The sequence below is a fragment of the Penicillium oxalicum genome, chromosome V (genome assembly GCF_001723175.1).
Source record: "Penicillium oxalicum strain HP7-1 chromosome V, whole genome shotgun sequence".
NCBI classification, from domain to species: domain Eukaryota; kingdom Fungi; phylum Ascomycota; class Eurotiomycetes; order Eurotiales; family Aspergillaceae; genus Penicillium; species Penicillium oxalicum.
In genome coordinates, this window is record NC_064654.1 from 3,092,555 (window position 1) to 3,113,951 (window position 21,397).

General features: G+C 53.2%; 9 protein-coding genes across 9 annotated transcripts; 5 read left to right on the forward strand and 4 right to left on the reverse strand.

Annotated features, from left to right (window-relative positions):
* Positions 1-41: 41 nt before the first annotated feature.
* Positions 42-2,101, forward strand: POX_e07082 (uncharacterized protein; the record flags this gene model as incomplete). The annotated part of the gene is made up of 3 exons (XM_050115892.1): positions 42-153; positions 226-505; positions 571-2,101. The coding sequence occupies 3 exons, from the start codon at positions 42-44 to the stop codon at positions 2,099-2,101; spliced, it is 1,923 nt and encodes a 640-aa protein (XP_049968352.1).
* A 1,281-nt stretch (positions 2,102-3,382) lies between these two features.
* Positions 3,383-4,475, forward strand: POX_e07083 (uncharacterized protein; the record flags this gene model as incomplete). Its single annotated transcript, XM_050115893.1, has 3 exons — positions 3,383-3,760; positions 3,894-3,957; positions 4,024-4,475. The coding sequence occupies 3 exons, from the start codon at positions 3,383-3,385 to the stop codon at positions 4,473-4,475; spliced, it is 894 nt and encodes a 297-aa protein (XP_049968353.1).
* Positions 4,476-4,764: 289 nt separating this feature from the next.
* On the reverse strand, positions 4,765-6,982 carry POX_e07084 (uncharacterized protein; the record flags this gene model as incomplete). Its single annotated transcript, XM_050115894.1, has 4 exons — positions 4,765-5,745; positions 5,821-6,640; positions 6,758-6,822; positions 6,947-6,982. The coding sequence occupies 4 exons, from the start codon at positions 6,980-6,982 to the stop codon at positions 4,765-4,767; spliced, it is 1,902 nt and encodes a 633-aa protein (XP_049968354.1).
* A 515-nt stretch (positions 6,983-7,497) lies between these two features.
* Positions 7,498-8,340, forward strand: POX_e07085 (uncharacterized protein; the record flags this gene model as incomplete). The annotated part of the gene is made up of 1 exon (XM_050115895.1): positions 7,498-8,340. One exon carries the CDS (start codon positions 7,498-7,500, stop codon positions 8,338-8,340), a length of 843 nt encoding a protein of 280 aa, XP_049968355.1.
* Positions 8,341-8,601: 261 nt separating this feature from the next.
* POX_e07086 (Glycosylphosphatidylinositol anchor biosynthesis protein 11) lies at positions 8,602-9,645 on the reverse strand (the record flags this gene model as incomplete). Its single annotated transcript, XM_050115896.1, has 3 exons — positions 8,602-8,758; positions 8,835-9,121; positions 9,220-9,645. The coding sequence occupies 3 exons, from the start codon at positions 9,643-9,645 to the stop codon at positions 8,602-8,604; spliced, it is 870 nt and encodes a 289-aa protein (XP_049968356.1).
* A 955-nt stretch (positions 9,646-10,600) lies between these two features.
* On the reverse strand, positions 10,601-13,069 carry POX_e07087 (Rho-GTPase-activating protein 5; the record flags this gene model as incomplete). Its single annotated transcript, XM_050115897.1, has 2 exons — positions 10,601-12,843; positions 12,910-13,069. 2 exons carry the CDS (start codon positions 13,067-13,069, stop codon positions 10,601-10,603), a joined length of 2,403 nt encoding a protein of 800 aa, XP_049968357.1.
* A 702-nt stretch (positions 13,070-13,771) lies between these two features.
* On the reverse strand, positions 13,772-14,050 carry POX_e07088 (uncharacterized protein; the record flags this gene model as incomplete). Its single annotated transcript, XM_050115898.1, has 1 exon — positions 13,772-14,050. One exon carries the CDS (start codon positions 14,048-14,050, stop codon positions 13,772-13,774), a length of 279 nt encoding a protein of 92 aa, XP_049968358.1.
* A 2,096-nt stretch (positions 14,051-16,146) lies between these two features.
* Positions 16,147-16,691, forward strand: POX_e07089 (Mitochondrial import inner membrane translocase subunit tim9; the record flags this gene model as incomplete). Its single annotated transcript, XM_050115899.1, has 3 exons — positions 16,147-16,154; positions 16,243-16,312; positions 16,497-16,691. 3 exons carry the CDS (start codon positions 16,147-16,149, stop codon positions 16,689-16,691), a joined length of 273 nt encoding a protein of 90 aa, XP_049968359.1.
* A 2,702-nt stretch (positions 16,692-19,393) lies between these two features.
* Positions 19,394-21,229, forward strand: POX_e07090 (S-(hydroxymethyl)glutathione dehydrogenase; the record flags this gene model as incomplete). Its single annotated transcript, XM_050115900.1, has 6 exons — positions 19,394-19,414; positions 19,480-19,494; positions 19,679-19,793; positions 19,912-20,047; positions 20,174-20,811; positions 21,015-21,229. The coding sequence occupies 6 exons, from the start codon at positions 19,394-19,396 to the stop codon at positions 21,227-21,229; spliced, it is 1,140 nt and encodes a 379-aa protein (XP_049968360.1).
* Between the last annotated feature and the right edge of the window lie 168 nt (positions 21,230-21,397).

The following is a 21,397-nucleotide window of genomic DNA, read 5'->3' on the forward strand; positions in this document are numbered from 1 at the left end:
CTGAAAGTATTTCCCATCTCGCCGACGTAAAGCAGCCCAATATGTCGTCATCGCCACCTAAACCAGCTACGGTAGATAGTGGCTATATCATGCAACCCATCCCGCTGGAGAATACTTACTCCACCGATACGGGTCTCAAGCGAGTGTTGCAATGTACGCCCGTCCATGGTTCTTCTCTAGCAAAATAGCCTTCATTTTCAAGTGCCAAGCCTAACGGTGTCAAAGGGTATCTTCCGACGGCCACTTTCAACTCCGTGGAGGCAGAATTCAGTCAGCTCGGCGCCGAGGCTATATCTGAACAGGTGCGGGAGTGGAGTGCCGATGCGGAACGCAATCAGCCATATGTGAAGAGTCATAATGTCTGGGGAAAAAGGTATGACTATGATCGTCTGGTCACGACAGAAGGGTGGAAGCAGCTGGGTAGATGGGGGGCTCGTCGTCGAGTTGTTTCGGCCGGGTACGATCATACGCTTGGAAAGGATCGAAGGATGGTTCAATATGCATTGTATGTGACGATGGTCAATATTCAGTTGAGCTCTATACGCTTGCTTCACGGCTGATGCTAGTCAGGAATTATCTCTACTCACCGTCGTCGGGTCTTTACTCCTGCCCCATCAGCATGAGCGATGGTGCGGCGTTTATCCTGTCTTCCAAGATCAGGGATCTGCCCTCTTCGCATCCATTTCAAACTGTGTTTCAAGGTCTCATCTCCGAGGGTGATGATCACTGGACCTCTGGCCAATGGATGACGGAGCGGGCAGGTGGTAGTGATGTTCAAAACACCGAAACCTGGGCGACCTATTCACCTCTGCCGAAGGAATCAAAGACTGATCCCCTCGGGGATGGGGACTATCTGATCAATGGGTTCAAATTCTTCTCATCGGCGACAGATGCCAATGTGGCGCTACTCCTGGCCAAGACTCCCTCTGGAAAATTGAGTACGTTTTTGGCTCCGCTCCGGAGAACCGTGAGAGGAAGCGACGGTGTCTCACGCCAGGTCTCCAACGGCGTTCGAATCCATCGTCTGAAAAATAAGCTGGGTACGAAAGAGCTTCCGACCGCCGAGCTGGAATTGAAGGACATGCGGGCCCATTTGGTCGGACACGTCGATCAGGGAGTCGTCACTATCGCGCCTCTTTTGAACATCACTCGCATCCACACGTTCGTGGGCTCCCTCTCCGGCTGGCGCCGTGCCATCAGCATTACCAAGAGCTTTGCAAGGGCGCGCACCACGGTGGGTGAGCCGCTTTGGCTGATCCCCATGCATCTGCGTCTCTTGGCCGATCAGGAGGTGAAGCACCGCGGTGGTCTGAATCTCGGCTTCTTCACGGTGGCCGTCATGGGGTTGATCGAGAACAAAAACACTCAGCCCTGGCCGCATGCTCACCTGCCTCGTCCCGGCCACGAAGCCGAGGTGGTCTTTCGCACGCTAACCGCCACGGCCAAAGCGGTGGTGAGCAAGATGGCTATCCATGGAATCCAGGAATGTCAGGAAGCCATGGGCGGCGTGGGGTACATGGACGAGGCGGACGAGCCCGAATTCAACATCTCTCGAATCCTGCGCAACATGTCGGTCAATTCCATCTGGGAGGGAACGACCAATGTGCTTGCCAGCGAGATGGTGCGATTCCTGCTCAAGGCAGACCATTGGGTTGTCTTGTCGGCTTGGGCGGAGCGCCTGCTAGGATTGATTCGCACGGGACCTCAGCGTGAAGCTCTCCAGACGGCTTGGTCTGCTCTGAGTGCCAAGTTTGTCAGGGGAAAACAAGCTCCCGCGGCTCTTCTGGCCGATGCACGCCGATACATGTTCACCGTGGCTTGGATTCTCTGCGGGTTCCTTCTCGTGCTCGACGCCGAGCGAGACGATGATCCGGTGAGCGGAGAGATTGCGCGCCGCTGGGTGCTCAGTGCCGAGGGGGGAGTTGGAGATATGGTTTTTCACGATATTGTAAAACCTGTTTCGCTGGATGTAACGGAGCTGGATGAGGATGGGGAGAAGCATCTTCGGTGGGATTGTAGAATCGCTTGGGGGATTGATCTTCCTGCAGGGAATCGGGCATCTGGACATCGGTCGCTGCAAAAGACAAGCTCCAGGCTTTGAGAGGTTTCAGTGGATGCATGAGGACTCCAAATTTCTGTCGTCTTACGATCATTTGTGCCATTGAATAGGTAGCTCTATACTACACTAAGAGATGGGCCTTGTTCCGCTCATTGGAAGCCAGTAATAATCTATATTTCGGGCTAACATTACTAGGGATTCGTCTGGATTTTGGTGGTAGATACTCGTCTGAGCACCTGAATGCACCAGACCAATCATATATAATGAAGGTTACTTATCGCTTCAAATCAGCACGACAACTTCCTATCGGTCTTCTCATCGGATTGGATGAACGATTCTGCTGTCTTTATGACACATTTTAACCAATGCAATTGTCAGTAGTACCCAACTCCCAGCATTCTGTCGACCTTGAAAGGGACACGTCAACCGAGTTGAAAGATAGCGAATAGCAAACGGTCGCCAAAAGAACACACTGAATATCCTGCAGTCGTCTGCCTAATATGAAAGTCCGTCGAAGACATCTCAAAATCCAGGAATAACAAGACCAGACTTCGGGGGACAAAAAAAGACAAAGAAAAAAAAAAGAACAGGAATCTCTTGTCCTTGCTATACGTTGCAGGAACTACTGTACATGTAGGTACCTCCTGGTAGATAACATGGGCATCCCCCCCGCCTGCACGATTTCCACCACCACCTACACGTATAGTACGTAGAACCAGAGACTCCATGACCATAGAAGAAAGAAAAAAATAGATAGCCTCGGTCTGTACGTACGACACTACCCAAAAAAGCCCAGGCTCCGCCTTGTTCCTTCCAATCCAGTCCAGCTCCAGCTCCGGCTGCGCATTATCTCCGTGATCGACGCCGAGCTGAAACGCTCCTTCAGCGCACGTGGGTGGCTGAGCGCAAATTGTTAGCGCAGGTCTCTGATATGCTTCATGGTAGGCCTAGTGAGGGGTATGAGGAGATTTGGTACGGAAGAGTCCAGAGGAAAGAGGTTGACCTTTGGCACTAGGTCATTATTGAAATTCGTGTTGGATCTTCCACTGATCTGTTCACTTGGAGGGTTTCTTCCTTTCTTTTTTTCTCTTTCGCATACTACACTCGTGCCCACCAGACAACATTAGAAATTCTCCCAGGGATTCATACCACTTGGAGTTCATTTTTAATTCTTCAATTTACTTGCTACTTTTGTAGTTGGGCTACGGTGTTCCAGTTTGCGACGCTTGCGATTTCTACCACCATCAGCACCAAGCACCACAGGCCCTTCTCACCCTTCACCCTTCCCCCCACCGCGGACTAAACAGGTATACACAACACAACATGTCCTCTTCCACAGACCATTCCACACTCGACCTAGACCGAGTCAAAGCCGCAGAGGAGTTGAAACCGTTCGAGGAACGATTATTCCGCATTCTGCACGATCTCGTTCAACCGGGCGAGAAAGTCGACCCGACCGAGGCGGCGGCCCAGATCAATCATCTCTTCCCCCCGAGTGAGGACAGCTCCAAGGCTCCTCCTCCTGAACCTACGGATGAAAATGACGCGGCGACGGATCCAGAGGCCTTTTTGTGGGCTTTATGGGGACTGATCATTCAGGTGGTGCGCTTGGTGCCTCCTCACCATCCGGGTCAGGAGCGAGTGATTGCGTTGCTTCAGGCCTTGAGCGATTTACCTGCCAGGAGTTTGGATATTTGGGGGGTAAGAAAGACCTGATCGTTCACTGCCCAAAAGAAGAAGGTGAAGAAGAAGAAGAGGAAGAAGAAAAACAGAAAAAAAAAAGGCAGGGCCCGATAAGGGGGATAAAACAGAGCTAATTTACACACGCCATTAGAGTCAGCAAGAATTGTGGTCGGATTTTCCTATTCTTCGACCGTGTCTGAGAGATCATCTAGACTGTAAGTAAACCCTCATGGTTCGGAGAGATGCAAGTGCAGAGTGATTTATAACGATCGGGAAAATAGACGTGGGACAAGCAGATCCCGACGGCATCTCCGAGTGGATCAATCAAAATTCATTCATGGCCCGACTCGTGGGCAAAGGTCTATTGAGATGGGATACCTTGATTGTGTGGATGATGAGGGATGTGCTTGAGGATGAGTTGCCCCAAGAACAGATCGTCCAAGACTGCTACATCTCCGTGGCCAGTGAATGGGTCACGCATGCCGGTTCGGCCATCTACAGCCAGCTGAGCGATCAGGAGATGACCGACCAGCAGAAGCGGGTGATGAAAGGCGGCAAGCTGTACACTGGCAAAGTCGGTCTCTGCCCGGAGAGGTGGGCGTTTTGGAAGTTACGGCTGGTCGAAGCTGGTCAGCAAGCGTCGGAAACTCTGCGCCCGTTGGCTTCGGCTGCGGCCGATCGGATGGGCGAGATCGAAGAGCTGGCTCGTGTTGACAAGGAAATGAGGGGATGAGCGATACAGCTCGAATCTTGCCAAAATGATGAGGAGTTTTTTCCCTTCTCCCACAATTCGTGTGACGAACCGATGGGGTATTGGCCGACTCAGAAAGTTGTGGCAGCCTTTGACCAAACTCATACCTGATATATGGGATCGGTCAATCTCCCCGAAGATGATTCTTTGTTTGAAATTCGAAGATGAAAAGAAGGTCGTTTGAGACTTGTGATTGCACACAGACACACACTTTGGGTACTTTGCAAAGGGGGTAATCGTACATTTTCAAACATGTCGTAATCATAAAGGATCAGATGTTCAGTAGCCAAGAGCCGCTCCAGTCGAATCCAGAACCCTCCCAACTATTACTGAAAGCCTCCAGGTTGGTATCAAGCGCGGGCAGACCGAAATCATCCACAGGTGCATCTGCCCGAGTGCTCAAGGACTGAATCACGCCATCAGGTTCTTGAACCTCCGCCATGGAGCACGTAGCGGTGGAAGACGCCGCTATGTGCGCGCCCTCGTCAGATTGCCCGATCAAACGCCACTGCTTGCAGAACTTGGAGTCGAACCCATCGAAAAAGGAAGCCGTGTCGAGATCCAGTGTGGGTGGGGGACTGTCGACGAGGCCTTGCTCTCGGACTTTTTCAGTCAATTTGTTCAAGGCGCGCAGCGGGCCGACTGCGGAGAGCCATCGCTCTGACAGCTTTTGGAGAGACAGTTTGATCACCGTCAGTTCGTGTTCTGCGGTACTTTGCAGTTGGGAATACCGCCAGCTGGAAAGTAATGACAGCCCGCTGCAGAGCGGATAAAACGCAAAGACCGGCCCCAGGTAGCGAAGCTCATCCCGAAGGAGAAATTCCTCGTAGATTCCTGCAATAAAGGAGGATGCCACCAGAGACACGGCGGGCGGCACGCTGTTCGGCGTGGGGGATCGATGTAAAGTGGTCAAGACCACAAAGTACATGACCGACAATTGTTGGACTTCAAAGTGTGAGGTGACGGCGTCTTCTTGCTGTGCGGCAGATGATCGCAATTTGGGAATGACCTGCTTGGCCCATCTGTAGATGGCATTTTCCAGGTCGATCCGTCGCTGCCGAGATATCTCTCGGCGTAAGTAACACTCCACGGTATCCCCCAGATGACAAGATATCGTGCAATAGGCTAAGAAGAGCCGAGCTCGGAAGTCATTGGCGGGAAAGTCGGCCATGGACGGAGGAAGCACATCGCTGTCGCGAAGATTGATCGTACGAGGCCTCCCGACCCCGACAGAGATGACATTATCCCGAATCTGCAGAGAGACATGTCAGTCGAAATACCGCTTCGAAACGTCGGGATTGCCCCATCTCGTGGCCAGGAAACGTACCACGAGAGACCACCACAATCTCCGGCGAAGACCACGGTCTTTCGCATTCGCCGGAGGCTCTTTGTGAAGACCAATTTGAAATGCCATGGCTCCGGCCGTTCGGATCCAAAAGCCGCTGGTGTCTGTCGAGACATCTTCCGGTCCCACTGGATTATACCAGTGCAGCAGGCAGGCCGCCACTATTGAGATCAAGGAATTATTCCGGCCACCAAAGAAGAACAGCAGCTTTGCCCGTCGATAAAAGACCTCACTGGACCCGTACTCCAGATGTGCCGTGGAAACCCGACTCCCAGCCAAAAATATGGCTTGCAACAGGAGCATCGACGGAGGAGAGTGGTGATGATCCAACCATGTCGGATCGACGACCGGAGTCCATGGCGCACAGTACTTGTGGAAGCTTTTCATCAGTTCATTCTGGACTGCCATTGGGGGCAATTCAAATGCGCCTTGCTCCCGCAGCATCTGAAGATCTGCAGCCGAGGCCTTTTCATTCTCGCTCGCATAATTCGTCTCATGGCCCGGTTTCACCATATTTTCGTCAAATGGCACACTTCCGCCTAAATACTCGCTCCGGCCGCGGTAGCTCTCCTCCTTGACGAAGGGCCCGTCATTCCCGGCCGCAGCGACCACAGTTGGCTCGTCATGTCGACTGACGGGAGTCGCATTGTCGCCAAAGGACGATACTCGCGCTGTCCGAACCGCGCCATCGATGGGTGTGTCGGCAGGGGCTTGCGACTCACGTCGACTCACCGAGCCACTGCTGGGTGCGCGCCCCGGCGACAAGCTATTGGTGAATCTCTTGCGCTTCCGTGTATAAGGTCTAGATGAGCAGTGTGAGTCCTCTTGTTGAGCATGCGCCAGACCCAACTCGATCTCGAGTGGTATCTCTTTTTCTTTTTATTCTCTCTCTCCCCCTCTCTCTTTCGATGTCTCTTACATGCACTCTAGATCAGACTTGATGCAGTTGCTGCAAGGGCTGCGGATCGCCAGGTCGCATCGCACCTTTACAGATGTAAGTGTTGAGTCCCCGCCCCCTTCGTCTGAATTCAAGGAGGTCGCAGTTCTCGTCGATGTCTTTCTCGGTCGCCGAGAACGCGTCTACGAGCACATGCGTGATGCAACTTACCTTCCTCTTATGGCAGATGATACACGCGCTCGACATGGCGGTGATCGTGATGGGTGAAAAGGTCGTGAGTGTGGGGCCTGCATTTTCCAGATCGTCTCGGCAAACCTTCTGATCTGCCCAGAAGTCCCCCAGTCTTACTTTGAAAAGAGCAGGTGAGGCAATCCTGTGAATCCGTTTTCGACCGCATAGGATCTAGACCAACGCTGTGGCTCGAATGACAATTTTCAAAGCGTCTTCATCTGAGAGCTCTGCCGTAGTTGGAGATCATCACTGTCTACTTGGAAATCGGTAGGCTTGGAACAGGAGAACACGACGCTAGACAATAGAAGCTCGGAGGTCTTCCCCCCGCCCGTCCAAGAAGCCGAGGTATTTCTAGGTACATCACTCCATAAATGTTTGTTTAAGAAAGCAGGTGAAACTATATAGCATATGGCAATCCACCGGATTGTCATCTGCTTCGGCGACATGTAGTTCGCTGCCTTCCATGAGTAACATTCCCGACTTTCCAGTGCATCATATATGCCATTGTACACATCATTCAACCACCCATCATGACAGAATCAACAAAGCCAGTACTGATCGACTCAACCACCAATCCTGGAATCAGCATCATCACAATCAACCGACCCAAACGAAAGAACGCCGTCGACTCCGAAACCGCCCAACAGCTCTATGAGGCCATCCTCGCATTTGAAGCAGACTCGACGCAGAAAATCTGCGTTCTGACCGGTTCCGGCAACACATTCTGCGCAGGAGCAGATTTGCATAATGTGGCACTGAAAAACGCCAACGCCGATTCCAACGTCTCTCCGACGGAAGCGAATCTCCAGCCGGTCGGCGATCGCAACCTAGGACCCATGGGTCCATCTCGACTGATCGTCCAGAAACCCATTATTGCAGCCGTCTCTGGATACGCTGTTGCGGGGGGTCTGGAACTGAGTCTTCTCGCCGATATGCGCGTCGTCGAAGAGGATGCCGTCTTTGGGGTGTTCTGTCGGCGATGGGGCGTTCCTCTGATTGACGGCGGCACGGTCCGTCTACAAGCTATTGTTGGCCTGGGACGCGCGCTCGATATGATTCTTACGGGTCGACCGGTGGGCGCGCGAGAAGCGTTCACGATGGGACTTGCAAATCGGGTGGTGCCGAAGGGCCAGGCGTTGCGTGAGGCGCTACTTATTGCGAAACAGCTCATGACCTTTCCAGAGTTTTGCATGAATACGGATCGTCGATCTGCTTATTACAGCGCATATGAGGCGTCTTCCTTCCAAGATGCGTTGGCGCAGGAGTTTACCACGGGGGTTCAAGTCATTTCCAAGGAGGCAATCGCTGGCGCTGCAAAGTTCAGCAAGGGATCCGGTCGGCACGGCAGCTTCAAAGAATTCAGCAAGCTGTGATGAATCGCGATTCGAGCCATCGATTACATGAAAATTGAACAGCGCCAAGGCACGGCATCAATTGGACTGCACGTATCAAAGTGGTCTCGGGGGTAATGCAATTGAGTAGTGTACATGGAAAGATTGAAAGGGTACGTCACGACCCTCATACCGCAACGACCAGAGCCCCCACGGGGCGAAGTGGGCGCGCTCTCAAAACGGCCAAATTCAGTCTGCAAATGCAAGATTCGGAGACCATGAGAATGGACAAATGAGAGAGCCCTAGTTTGTCTTCTTCTCATCTTCATGAACTTGTTCAGGAGCGAACTGAATTCGCTTTCCGTACAAGAGGGACGTTCGAGAAATGAGACCCCCAAGGGCATGTCCAATGTATGCACCAATCACGATCGTGATGGGGAAGGCTTGCCAGGGTCGGTCCCTGCGGAAATTCCATGTCTGTTAGTTGGGTTTCTCTCTCGCGAAGCCGCTCGGCCGTTCCCTTGCTGTAAACTCACCAATCCAGAGGAATTGGAATGGCTCCAAACCAAGCACCTAGCCCAGTACCCAGAGCACTACCCCAAACAACGTCGGCAGGCCGAGAGATCCCCCCGACCTCTTTCCAGATATCAGAGTCCACCCCGTGGACGTAGACCAGCGCCGTTGAGGATAGGAGGCCCATGTGAGCGGCACAGAGGAATGTTTCAACATTGTGAGTGGTCAATGGAGCACCGAAGAGAACGAGAAGCACGGCAATTGCCGGTGTAGCGAGAAGAGAGGTCAGACCGAAAGCGAGGCACGCGGGCTGGTAGAGGGTCAAATCCAGGGAGTTAGCGGGATGCCACATTTCTTTTTTGAGAGAAACGATTTCCAAAACCAAGACCAAAACAGGCATGATCGTACCATCAATCTGGACCAAACCGACGCCCATGAGATCTTGCTGGGAGACTTTCGACGATGCAAAACCTTTCCCGAGCGAACAGGTGTTGAAGAGCCCGCGGACGAACGCGATGCTTTCTTCTTGTCCTCAACTCCGACGTGGGCCTCGCTGGACGAGCTGCCTGCTGGTGGAAGGCAGCAGATCACATAGACAAATTGAAGCGCCGCAAGCCAAGGCAGATCTGCTAAGAGCTCCTGCGCCGGGTTGGCAACCAGTGCCTCGAACCGGTAGGCGCATAGCCCGAGAAGGACCAATGGATGTACCAGGGAGTAGGTTTGCGCAAGCGGCGAAGGGAGCACATTGACTGGCGGAGCGGACGGTTTTTCGGCAGGAGCTTGACTCAGTGATCCCGGGGATGTGGCGTTCTGTGGGACATTTGAAGAAGCCATGGTGCGCGCATTGAATCTTGCGGCAAATCTTGGTGTCTGCGAGCTTATCGTGTCTTTTGACGAAGCTCCGGTTTGTTCGGGACGACGGCGGGATGGGGCCGATTGTCGGGTGGGGACCACTTTGACACTTTTGCATCGTCATGGTGGCCTTGGTGGTCAGGCATTCGAGTTGCCGGAGGGTGACATGTACTAGAACCTCATTTAAGAAGAAAAGCTCACTAGTGGGTTTTGTCGTAGTTTCAACTGCATAGTCTGATGCCATAGTCTCCATTGTCCTGCGGATACAAACCTCGGCTACGGTCCCTACGGAAACTCGCCCGTCTTCACGATCTCAAACTTGTTGATTTGTCGCGATAGTTTATTTTCCAAAGTAAGCTTCTCAGGGAGGGATCAACAGGAAGAATCTCAGACAGCAAGATCAATAGACCAGAGCTGTTCAGCCTCCCGAACAGAGTCGACCGAGCTCATTGTATAGCAAAAAGATCCACATTCAGCGCAGCAAGACCGGCTGAGGTACACGGCATGAAAAGAGCGGGGACAACTGCCACGAATAGAAAAGCCAATGGGGAATTAGCGAGGACCCAATAGTACCAGCCGGGATGACCTCGCACGGATATCACACTAACGAAGCAAAGGCACAAAGCCGGAAGCAAGAAGACATTCGAATCGGCAATTGGAATTTGAGCACCATCCAACGCCGCGCCAAATTAGAGATACCAGAAACCCGCAAACACACGAAATCAGATATGAACTGGACTGTTCATCGACCAAACAGGACAATAGGTGGAAATTTGAGTCAGGCCTAAGAGTTTTCGCAGCGTCTTGCGGACAAAGCACCGGTGATAGCAATACAAAAAAGAAAATCCAGTTGAAGACAACAAGAACATTTTAATTTTCGGAATCGTCGTGTCTCGCACCAGCTTGTGCCGATACGCTATTGTCATAGGGAATTCATTCAGTCTTTTGAAGGGTCAACCGGAGGAGCCGAGTCCACCGGCGCAGAAGAAGCTTCGAGAGGCGCCGTTTCTTCTGGTCCCAGGGATCTCGTCGGCTCCTCTGCAGCCGCAGAAGGCGCCTCCGGGCTAGGCGGTTCCTCGGGGATGACTGGAGGAAATCCGGCCGCTGGTGAAGGAGATGTAGGTGGCCTGAGAGTTTCCTCCTTGGCCTGGCCAGCAGGCACTTCAGTGGGAGGATTGCCGTTGGCCTGGGAAGAGCGTGGTGGCGGCGATTGATTTGCCGCGCCCGACTCTGGTTCCGACTGTGTCGGGCTCTTCGCGCGTTCACGTTCATCCTTCACGACCTGCGCCATCTTCGCCTTGAACTTGCCGAATAAACTTCTCTTTTCCGGTTCGTTGGTGGAAATAGAGTTGCCCTGGATGCCCGCATCCAGTGCCAACGGCTGACCGGCAGGATCGAAACTTTGGTGAGATCCACTGCCTACCGACGCATTGCTCATCTCAGTCCCCGAGTCCACGGCGAGTAAGGGGGGAGAGGCAAGGCCCAGTCCCATTTGCTCATTGCTGCGTTTCGCGGTGCGATGGAATCGCCAGCTGCGACGATTGTCCCTATAGTCCGAGCGCAATCCATCTTCAGGCTGATCCAGGTCCGAATGATCGGTGAAGGAAGACCGAGAGTTCATGGAAGGCGTGCGTGACCGATGAGGTCTCAGGGAGCTATCAGTGTTTGGGTGTGATGAACTATCACCCAGCGTCGGGGTCGATTCAGGTGCCGCTTCGCGGTTGCCCAAGGTAGCCGTACTTGGAGGCTTAGGAGTAGTGTCACCCACGGCTGCCTCTGTGGACTTCTGCGTCGCAGCCGCCTCAAGCGAGGAGTCCCAATGAGGGTCGAGAGAGTTGGTCGAACTTTGCGCACTGACACTGGCACTTCCTGGGATACGCTTCTTTCTCAGGCGATTGGGCTGTCGGGTTTCTCCCTCGGGTGGGGGCGATTTCGAGAAGAAACTGGCCAACTTCCGCTCCCGCGTAGGGGTGACAACCTGCGGGGGCGGAGACAGGGTGTTCGTGAGACCCTGAAGAGGAATGCTCTGAGGGGGGCTTCTGGGGGAGCCTTGTGCTTGGTAATTGGGTAAGGGCGTAGCACGGTCGATGATGTTCAATTTCTCAGCGGCTGCCAATGGTATGGGACCATGAGTAGACGTGTGAACATAGGTTGTCCCGGGGCTCGCGAGAGAAGAAGCGGCGCCGGGCTGTGACTGCCCAGGGTCCTCCAGGGAGGATGGCGCAGCGATCGGCGATCGTGAACTGCGGTGAGAGACGGACAAATTGGATGGATTCTGAGCGGCACGTTCCGCAGCACGAGTATAGCGAGCCTGTGCAACGGCAGGTCCCATCTTGGACGGAACGGTGTTGCTACGATGGACACCTCCGCCCGAGATGGAGGTCGGTGTACCGGGGCTCGGAGCGTTACTTGACTGGCGCGAATTTCGGGAGTTGCGAGACGATACAGAAACATTTCTGCGAAGACCATCGATCCTGCGGTGGCTGTCGTTGCCCGCACTCGCATTTGAGACGGACCGCCGAATGTTCGATGCCGTCGAGGGACGCGGTCCAAGACCACTCTCCGCCTTGGAAGCAGTGGCCGGCTGGAAACCGGCCTCCACTTCTTTCACCTGCTGCTCATCGGGTGTGGTGCCACTCATACCGACCAAGAAGTGGTCCTGATTCTCGATCAGGAAGATCAAGACGTCCTGACTCAACTTGTACTCCTCGGGCGACATGTCGTGCTGAGGGTGAGACAACAGCCCCGGTTGGAAAATTGCGGAGAGGTTAGCCGAGGTCATGCGATTCTGATCTGATTTGGACGCGAAGACGGCCAGAAGATCCAGGATATAAAGAAGCAGTTGCTTATTCAAAGGAGGCAGCTCCACAATCAGACGCTGGTAGGTCTCGACGGCTTTGGCATGGTCAAACTGGTCGGTGTCGACGGGTTCTGTCTGGTCTAGCGTCTGTCGCTGATAGGCGCGCAGCGGTTCGCGAAAGCGCTCATAGAACTCGAGGGGGACGATCGGCTCTGGCAACTGGTTCAAGTACCGACGAAGGACGTTCGCAGCGTCATGGACGGTGTATCCAGACCAATCGAGACCTTTTCCATATCGCTCGGGAGAATTGAAGATTTCCTGCAAATCTTTGATGCGCTTCGCAGATCCGCTCAGACGGAAGATACCTTCCACGTCGGTAGCTATTGACGGAACCATCAGCTGCTATTTCACGCAGGAGAAAACCACCGAGTTGAATCGTCACGCACCTCGATCCTTCAAAAAGACACCACACTTGGCCACCACAATGGGAACGTATCCATAAATGTGACTTTTACCATTCTCACCCGTCAAGGAGATGGCGACGTTTGCATACTTGATGCTGACATTGAGGGGAACGCCGAAGATACCTCGAGCTTGCTCTGTCATAGGGACTTTAGATCAGCACGAGTACAAGCTACGAAGGAAATGAATGAATGAATGTGAGAGAGAGAGAGAGAGAGAGAGAGAGAGAGAGAGAGAGAGAGAGAGAGAGAGAGAAAGACTGAGCGCCAAGTCCTTGAGCAACTCGCCATAAACCTCCGGGTCTCATGCAACCCGCAGGCTTTGTGAAAAGTTCACATGAGCTCATGATGGGGAATCGCGCAGCTCGCAACGAATGCAGAAGAGCGGGAATCCTTGCAAGTTGTTGCACGAGGTGCTTCGAATGGGAAAGGGGGCGGAAAGACTGATTCTCATTCTGCAACGTTCTTTCTCTGAGGCGCTTGCGTTCACACATACCTTTCACATCATCCTTCCTCGTATTCCGTTTGAACTGCCTCCACCATGAGGCTAAATCTCGCTTGGAGGGCGGGGAGTTGGAGCCTGTCGGGTCAGGGAGGTTGCTAATGGCTGAGCTGGCTCCAGCCCCGTCTGCGACTTGCCGGTCATCATCGTGAGCCGGGAGATCCAAGGGCTATGACCTGGCCAAGGAGACGTGTAGGCGCGACACGAGGATTGCGGAAAGCAACTTGCGACTGTTCGAAACCAGAGGGTGGAGGGGGAGGATGGACTGCGGGAACGTCCAAAGGCACCCTGCGTCACCGCCCTCGTATTGGATGACCCTCGGAAATCCTGGGGCTGGGCCCAGGGTTAAAGGCGGCGAACGAACACGAGACGTGAAGGGGTCTTAAAAGGACGGTTGGACTTGATGGGATGGCCGAAAGAAAATGAGATATTCTGTCGGTTGGTGTAGAGGAAACTGATGGGTGAAGATGATGGGAGAGGACAAGGAGAGGGAGGGGGCAGAAGAGAAAGAAGGTGAAATGATGACCCAAGTGCGGCGCGCGCAATGGGTAGGTCCGACGATAAAAATGGATGGTCGGGTCTGCGAGAAGAGGGTTTGAGATATTGTGAAGGGGCCATCCGCATACAAGCGTAGAGCGAGCGAGCCAGAGAGTTAACCTAGTCGAGAATGGGCGAGGGGGCCGATTAATCGTTTCGACGGAGATTCTTTTTGGGTCAGATTTGGGTCAAATTTGGCTTGGAAAGTGGGCACGAGCCACACTTGCACCTCTATCGGGACCCAGAGTGCAGTCGGCCGAACAAGGAGCCGTGAGGTCAAAGAGACACTGGCCTTGAGACACGACGGAGAATCGAGTCAGTAACGGAAAGCAGGCACAAAAAAATAGTGTTCCAAAGAGGATGATGCACAAGCTCACGAGAGCGTTGAACGAACGCCCATCGAAAGTAAATCTGGGGGTGACTCCTCCAGATCGTCTAGCCAAGATTGTATTGATCTCAGAATCCTGGAGTAGCATGAGACTGAATCTGATGTTCGAGACGACAAGAAGAGCGCCTAATCAAACCATCGTAGCTCTGCGATCACAGTTTGCAGGACTCTATTTGGCGCCCACTATGATTACAGGAGGGGGGTTTTTTTCCAGAGGCGAGTCTCTCGTCGGTCAGTTGGCCGAGGGCTTTGACTCTATACCCGTCAGTCACCTGAGAGGAAGGCAGGTGACCAAACTCTGTACTGACTCCGTCAAGCCACCGATGCTCAATTGCCACTCAAGAATTCCTGCTACATCCATGCTATGTCGAGACCCAAAAAACAAAAAAGAAATAGCGTCGACCTAGTGATGTGGAGTGCAGATCGTCCTTCAGAGCCACTGCTTCAATCGAACCACTCATCTTCAGCCCGTTTGAGCGAATCGCAGAGGTGCATCTTTGCGTGGAGTCCAGGGCCGAGTTTTGGAAGTGTGAGTTTATCCAATAACAATGGTCCAATCAAATGAAATGGGAAAGATCCGACGCTCTGCTGGCCGTTGGATAGTTCTACCGCAAGAAGACCAGTGTACAGCAGTGCTATGGTGCTGATAGCATGGGGTCCAATATGATTGGGTCTATGACTGTCACTGTCCAAGGATTGCTCGTGTTGTATGTACATCGTGAGGTGTCACAGAGCCGAATTTTTGAGTCGCATCAGACCCGTGGAAGGACATTGGCTGGGAGAGTCATGTTGATCGAGGAGCGGCCGGGTTATTAATAGTGCTCGTGTTCTGCCGGACTACGGATGGTTGGACTCCAGCGGTGCAGTGGAGGGGATTTGTTCGATCAGAGTGAATCGGGTGAACCCATCGGCGCTTCTGGAGAGGGCCGATGGAGGGTCTCGAAGACGTGCCGGATTCAGGAACCAGCGCCCAGTGCTCCCCGGGCTCCATCGGTTCCAGAATTTTGCAACACTAAAGTCTAGCCGACAAGTGGGCCTTCCAGGCACCATCTCGGGCGGATGGGAGTCATTGACAGGCCACAGGGAAGATTTTCTGTGCCGTTACAAAATTTGTTTTAGTTTTCCGGATATGGGTGAGGAAGATGGATTTTCTCGATTTTGGGACTTCGCACTGCAATAGAGTGATTCAGCAGCGGGAACGATGGTTCGAAAGTGGAAATGGCATCTGAATCATGGACAATAACAGGGCTCGTTTGATGCCAACTCCTCGTTCCAGACTGGTCCAGCTCGTTCAACTCGCCACCCACACGAGCTGCTACGAAAGAGGTGGCCTGACCCAGTCTTCCACTGACCATATCTCACGATGTGCATGTTGAGTAGTGAGCCCTGAAGGGTGGGGGAGTCCTACATGAGTGATGTGCCGCTGTCCGCTTCCGTGTCGGCGAGCAACTCGATCATTCTCAGGGAAAAGCGGAATCGTCAGAATTGCATTGTGGGGAGCGTCTTGGGTGCAGATGGGCGTTCGAGGCTCCGGCTCCACCGGTGAAGATCATGTGATCTGAGAAACGCAGCTCCCTAAGATCAGGTGATGACCGACGAGTCGAGCGGTGACGGTGATGGTCAGATACACGTGACTCTGTCGGGCATGCGGACAAACGTAGTTGCGACAGCAGCTTCGGAGCTTGACGCTTGGCCGAGCCCGGGTTGATGTTTAACATCATCGAAACAACAATCTCATTGAACCACTGTCTGATACCATTCTTGCATTTTCTTTGTCCCCTGCAAATATCACAATATGGATGGGTATGTTTTCAGATGACATTTGTATTATACCCCGGGGGCCCCAGCCCCGGCGGCGACCTTTCCATACTAATTCACATGGGGATTACAGCCTCAACGCAAACGAGCAGCGCGAGTTCGCCGCTCGCATGGAGCGCAAGCAGATGAAGGAGTTTATGACTGTAAGTTCATGGCAGCGATTTCCTATCGATCTCCCGCTACGGATTGTGCTGGGACGACCTAGCATGCTCGGCGGGCCGTGATTCGACATGCATTCGATTTTCATTCCCCTCGCACTGTCTCAGTTTCCAGCTTCGGTCCTCCGCCAAATCCGCAACATACTGATTTATCTCGATCGAATTGCAGATGTATTCCAAGATGGTTCAGCGGTGCTTTGATGACTGCGTGAACGATTTCACCACCAAGTCCCTGACCAACCGGGAAGAGCAATGCCTGATGCGCTGCGTTGACAAGAACCTCAAGAGCTCTCAACGTTTGAATGAGCGTTTCCAGGAGCAGAATGCCGCCATGATGCAGAGCGGCCAGCTGGGCGGAAAATAAGCGGGTGAACCTCCTCCTGGGGGAGCCGGGGGGTTCCAATCATGAGGCCTCTCCACGAGGAGTCTGGTAGATGACATGAGCTCCCAGTATTGGAGACGATCTCGACAACGAATGCGTTCCATATTTCACGGGAGCCGGATGGATGGGGGTCTCCCGGACGGGACGAACCCAAGAAAGAAAGAAACAGATAAAACAAGTTATGCGAGCGTCAGGATGGCCCGGATACTGTATCGTGCCTCGCGCTTCGGTGGATGCGACTGGACCATTGACTGCGATGACGATCCTTGCGCGGCCAATGAAAAATGGAGGGACCCAGGGGATGTGAACTTGCTGGGAGGGGGGTGAAGAGAGTTTGTGACTCCCCCTTTATGTACAATAGTGAATCAGGTGGGCATGAATCAAGAGGAAAGTCGATTGACGTTTGCTGTCTGGCGTTTTTGTGACATAGGACTGTCATTACGACGGTGTATATCAAGGCGCGATCGCCCACTAGGAGGGTCCATTGATGCTCAATCGCATTTTCATCGTTGAACCCAGGCCTCTCGGTCCTGATCACCCTAGCATGTACACGTCTTGCTGCGATTGTTGCCCATGGACTTTTTTTTTCTCCTATACCACTTGTCTGATCAGACCCCCGTACGAGGTTTTCCCCGTCAGAGTGCCCGTGACCGACCTCGTTTCGCATGTCCGATCGAGCTGCCGAGGATGGCGGTGCGATTGTCCTGATCCCAGCCTCTCTATCGCCAGATGTCAGCTCCAAGCACGAACGGACTCACCATACTCCATTGTTTTTTTTTGCTCGTCGCCCCAGGAAACATCCAGTCGCCTCTTTCGAATCAAAGCCATCCTGGGATATTCGGTCTGAAATCTATTCTACCCCCCCCCCCAACACAGGATATTCTACACTCTTCACATCATCCTTGGACAACAAACCAAAACTACCCCCAGTCGGACAGTTCACATGTCCACTCAGCCAATCCACTCACATGATCAAGGCACCTACAGTACACACTGTATGTATGCAACTGTCGGTATCAAGGGACTGTATCCGGTCAACAATCATTGGAGTATCAAATTGACAAAATTCATACGGGAGAAAACCCTTTTCCCCACGGAAACCCTTGGCTGCTTCGGGACTTGCAGACGATAACAAGAGCCGCGATTCAGACCGGGCGCGGGACCCGTCTGCCGTCTGCCGTGTTCCGTTTCATGCGGTTCGACTCGGTTTCCACCACCCCTCCTTTCCCCTCGCCATTCTTTTGGTTGCTAGTGCCCTTCATGAATGATGACTTGTGTGCGGGGTTCTACTTGGAGAAAAGGTGGGGAGTACAGTGTATATTTATCGGGGGGAGTTGGTCTATGGCGTCGGTGGATGTTGTAGGTACTAAGGTAGTGTTTGATGATACCCTGGTGGAACCTTGAGTATGGCCTCGTTCGTAAGAGTAGTAGATGGTGTACTAGACTATGAGTACTACTAGTAGGCTCAGAATGGTACTTGCAATGGTTTTGAAGGTGATAGATATTCGCGAATTGGTCCATACTTTGTATCTCCCCCTAGTCTCTTCCCTGGTAGGTATCTACCAGAGTATGATTTCATACTTCTTTCGTGATTCGATTATCTACGAGAAATTCTACGAGGTATGGACTTTGACGGTGGAGCCCCGGACCGGACCTGCTTACGAAACTGCGATGCGGTTCCGAAGCCGCTGATGAATAGCGGCAAATTGCAAATGACACCTAGAGATAGCCCTGGTTTTTTTTCTTACTTACTCCCCATCCAACACGAGACGTTTGACCAAGATAGTTGAGCACTCGGTAAAGCACAGGGTCCCTCTAGTTCAGTGCGTAGTGAATCCTTGAGTAGGCAATAAGAAAGTAATTCCTTCCATAGATACGTATGTATTCGCTACCAGCTACTACTAGTTACTAACTACTAGTTAGTAGGCAATGTGCCCTTGCCAGTCATGCAGCGTCTCTCCGCTGTCAACCTACTATCTCTCTTTCCTCCGTCTGCAACATCCCCATTGGACCGGCCTGAAGATCTTCAGCGGATCCCCGTCGCCAAAGGCTGACGGCGGACGAGCAGCGAATTTCGGGTGACGGCGGACCAGCCGGCCGTTGCGCGAGAAATCTGCCCCTCACCCGGCCGGTTCTCCTCTGGAGCTTCTCCTCATTTGAGTCGTATAGAGTGTGGGCAGTTGTCAAGAGGTCTGGCTTCCTTGGTCACGACAATCTTGAAATGAGACGGGAAAAGTGCAATCAACCCAATCATGTAGAGCATGGAGAGAGACTGCACAGGACTGTCATTCCAAAAGGATCTAGTTAAGGGGGTGGTATGGAAAGTGACTTGTTCGTGGGCTGGACCAAATCGATGTCATTTTCCTCCTTCTCCTCAGCCCCTCCAAGTTTTCCCCCCACTCTCCTCATTGCCTCAATTGCCGGTCCACTCGCCGACTGGAGACCTTCAAAACCTCACCGTCGTCCACAATTTTCCTCCCTTTCCCGTCTATCCGTCAATTGTCTGGTACGTCTTCTGTTCCGCTTCCCATCCATTCCCTCTTCTGGACAATCGGTCTCTACTCTACCCTTCTCACCTCCATCGATTGAACTGACCTCCCCCGGGTTTTTGCCAGAGGACTGTGTTGTGTAGCAGTATATCCTCTTAACTGAACGGGAATCTCTTTCCTTGTCGCTCTCACACCATGGCCGATACCGTCGGAAAGGTATGCAAGGGCAATTCCAAAGGGCTGTTCGTATGATTCCAAGCTGACCCAACGACAACGTCCAGACCATCACTTGCAAGGTAACTGTCACTCTTCCCAGCAAATGACGTTCTCGGGGTCGACGTACCCCGCGGGTATCCCGCAATGCGCCCGCAGCACGTCACGCGCGTCACTTTCACCCGCCCTTGCCAAAAACACAGCATCGTGAAGTGTAAGACTCATAGAAAATCCTTTGCAAATCACTGACCTCCTGCTCTCTCAAAGGCTGCCATCGCCTGGGCTGCGGGTGAGCCTCTGTCTGTGGAGGATGTCGAGGTCGCTCCTCCCAAGGCGCACGAGGTCCGCATTCAGATTCACCACACTGGTGTCTGCCACACCGGTAGGTTCCGCACTCCACCCGATTTGACCGTGTCCAACGTGCGCGGTTCCTCAATCGAGGAGAGAGGGGAAGAAAAAGGAACCGCCTTGATTGACTCACTCCCTGGTTTGCAATGTAGACGCCTACACTTTGTCTGGAAAGGATCCCGAGGGTGCTTTCCCCATTGTCCTGGGCCACGAGGGTGCCGGTGTTGTCGAGTCCGTGGGTGAGGGTGTGACCTCTGTCAAGCCCGGCGACTATGTGATTGCTCTTTAGTGAGTCTCCTCTCCTGCTGGGCGTGGTGCTCTTGTACCGAGAGTGGACTCCACGCGTGTTTGGAGATGCAGTGCATGTCCGGGTCATTCGGTCCCTGCACGAGCTAACCATCGTCCATCGCATAGCACCCCCGAGTGCCGTGAGTGCAAGTTCTGCAAATCGGGCAAGACCAACCTGTGCGGTAAGATCCGTGCCACTCAGGGTAAGGGTGTGATGCCCGATGGCACCACCCGTTTCAAGGCCCGGGGTAAGGATATCCTCCACTTCATGGGAACCTCGACCTTCTCTCAGTACACCGTCGTGGCCGACATCTCCGTCGTGGCGGTGACTCCCAAGATCGCCACCGACCGCGCCTGTCTGCTGGGTTGCGGTATCACCACCGGGTACGGAGCCGCCGTGGAGACCGCCAAGGTCGAGGAGGGTTCCAACGTTGCCGTCTTTGGTGTCGGCTGTGTCGGTCTGTCCGTTGTGCAGGGTGCCGTGCGGAACAAGGCTGGCATGATCATCGCGGTCGATGTCAACGATGGCAAGGAGGCGTGGGCCCGCAAGTTTGGTGCCACGCACTTTGTCAACCCCACCAAGTTGGAGGGCAAGACGATCCAGGAGCACCTGATTGAGATGACGGATGGTGGCTGTGACTACACCTTTGACTGCACTGGTAACGTGGGTGTGATGCGTGCGGCCCTCGAGGCCTGTCACAAGGGTTGGGGTGAGAGCATCGTGATCGGTGTGGCTGCTGCTGGTCAGGAGATTTCCACTCGTCGTAAGTTTTTTCCCCCCCTTCTTTCTTACTTTCTTACCTTCTTCCCTCTCCCCTCTGTTCCACGTGTACACCTTGGATTTCGAACTCGGCATCATCTTCTCCCCTGGAGATTGGCGTTGCTTCCCCTTCTTATCTCTCCCCTCACCCCGACTCCACGCCATAGACAACTTCCCAACGCTAACACTCCACTCTCTCTTCTCAAGCATTCCAACTGGTCACCGGTCGTGTGTGGAAGGGATGCGCCTTCGGTGGCATCAAGGGTCGCACCCAATTGCCCGGCCTGGTGGACGACTACCTGGCCGGCAAGCTCAAGGTTGACGAGTTCATCACCCACCGCGAGCCTCTCTCGAAAATCAACACCGCCTTTGAAGAGATGAAGAAGGGTGACTGCGTTCGCTGCGTGGTCAACATGGATTAGATGGAATCATTCCTTTTCCTTTCTCTGGTCAACTCACGACACGTTTGATGACTCGTTTTATCCTCTTTTTCTTTTTTCTTTTTCCTGTTCCAATTCCACACCAAAGTTTTTTTTTTTACATTAAAAAAATCAAATCAAATCAATTAAACCCCCCCCCCCCTCTTGGCG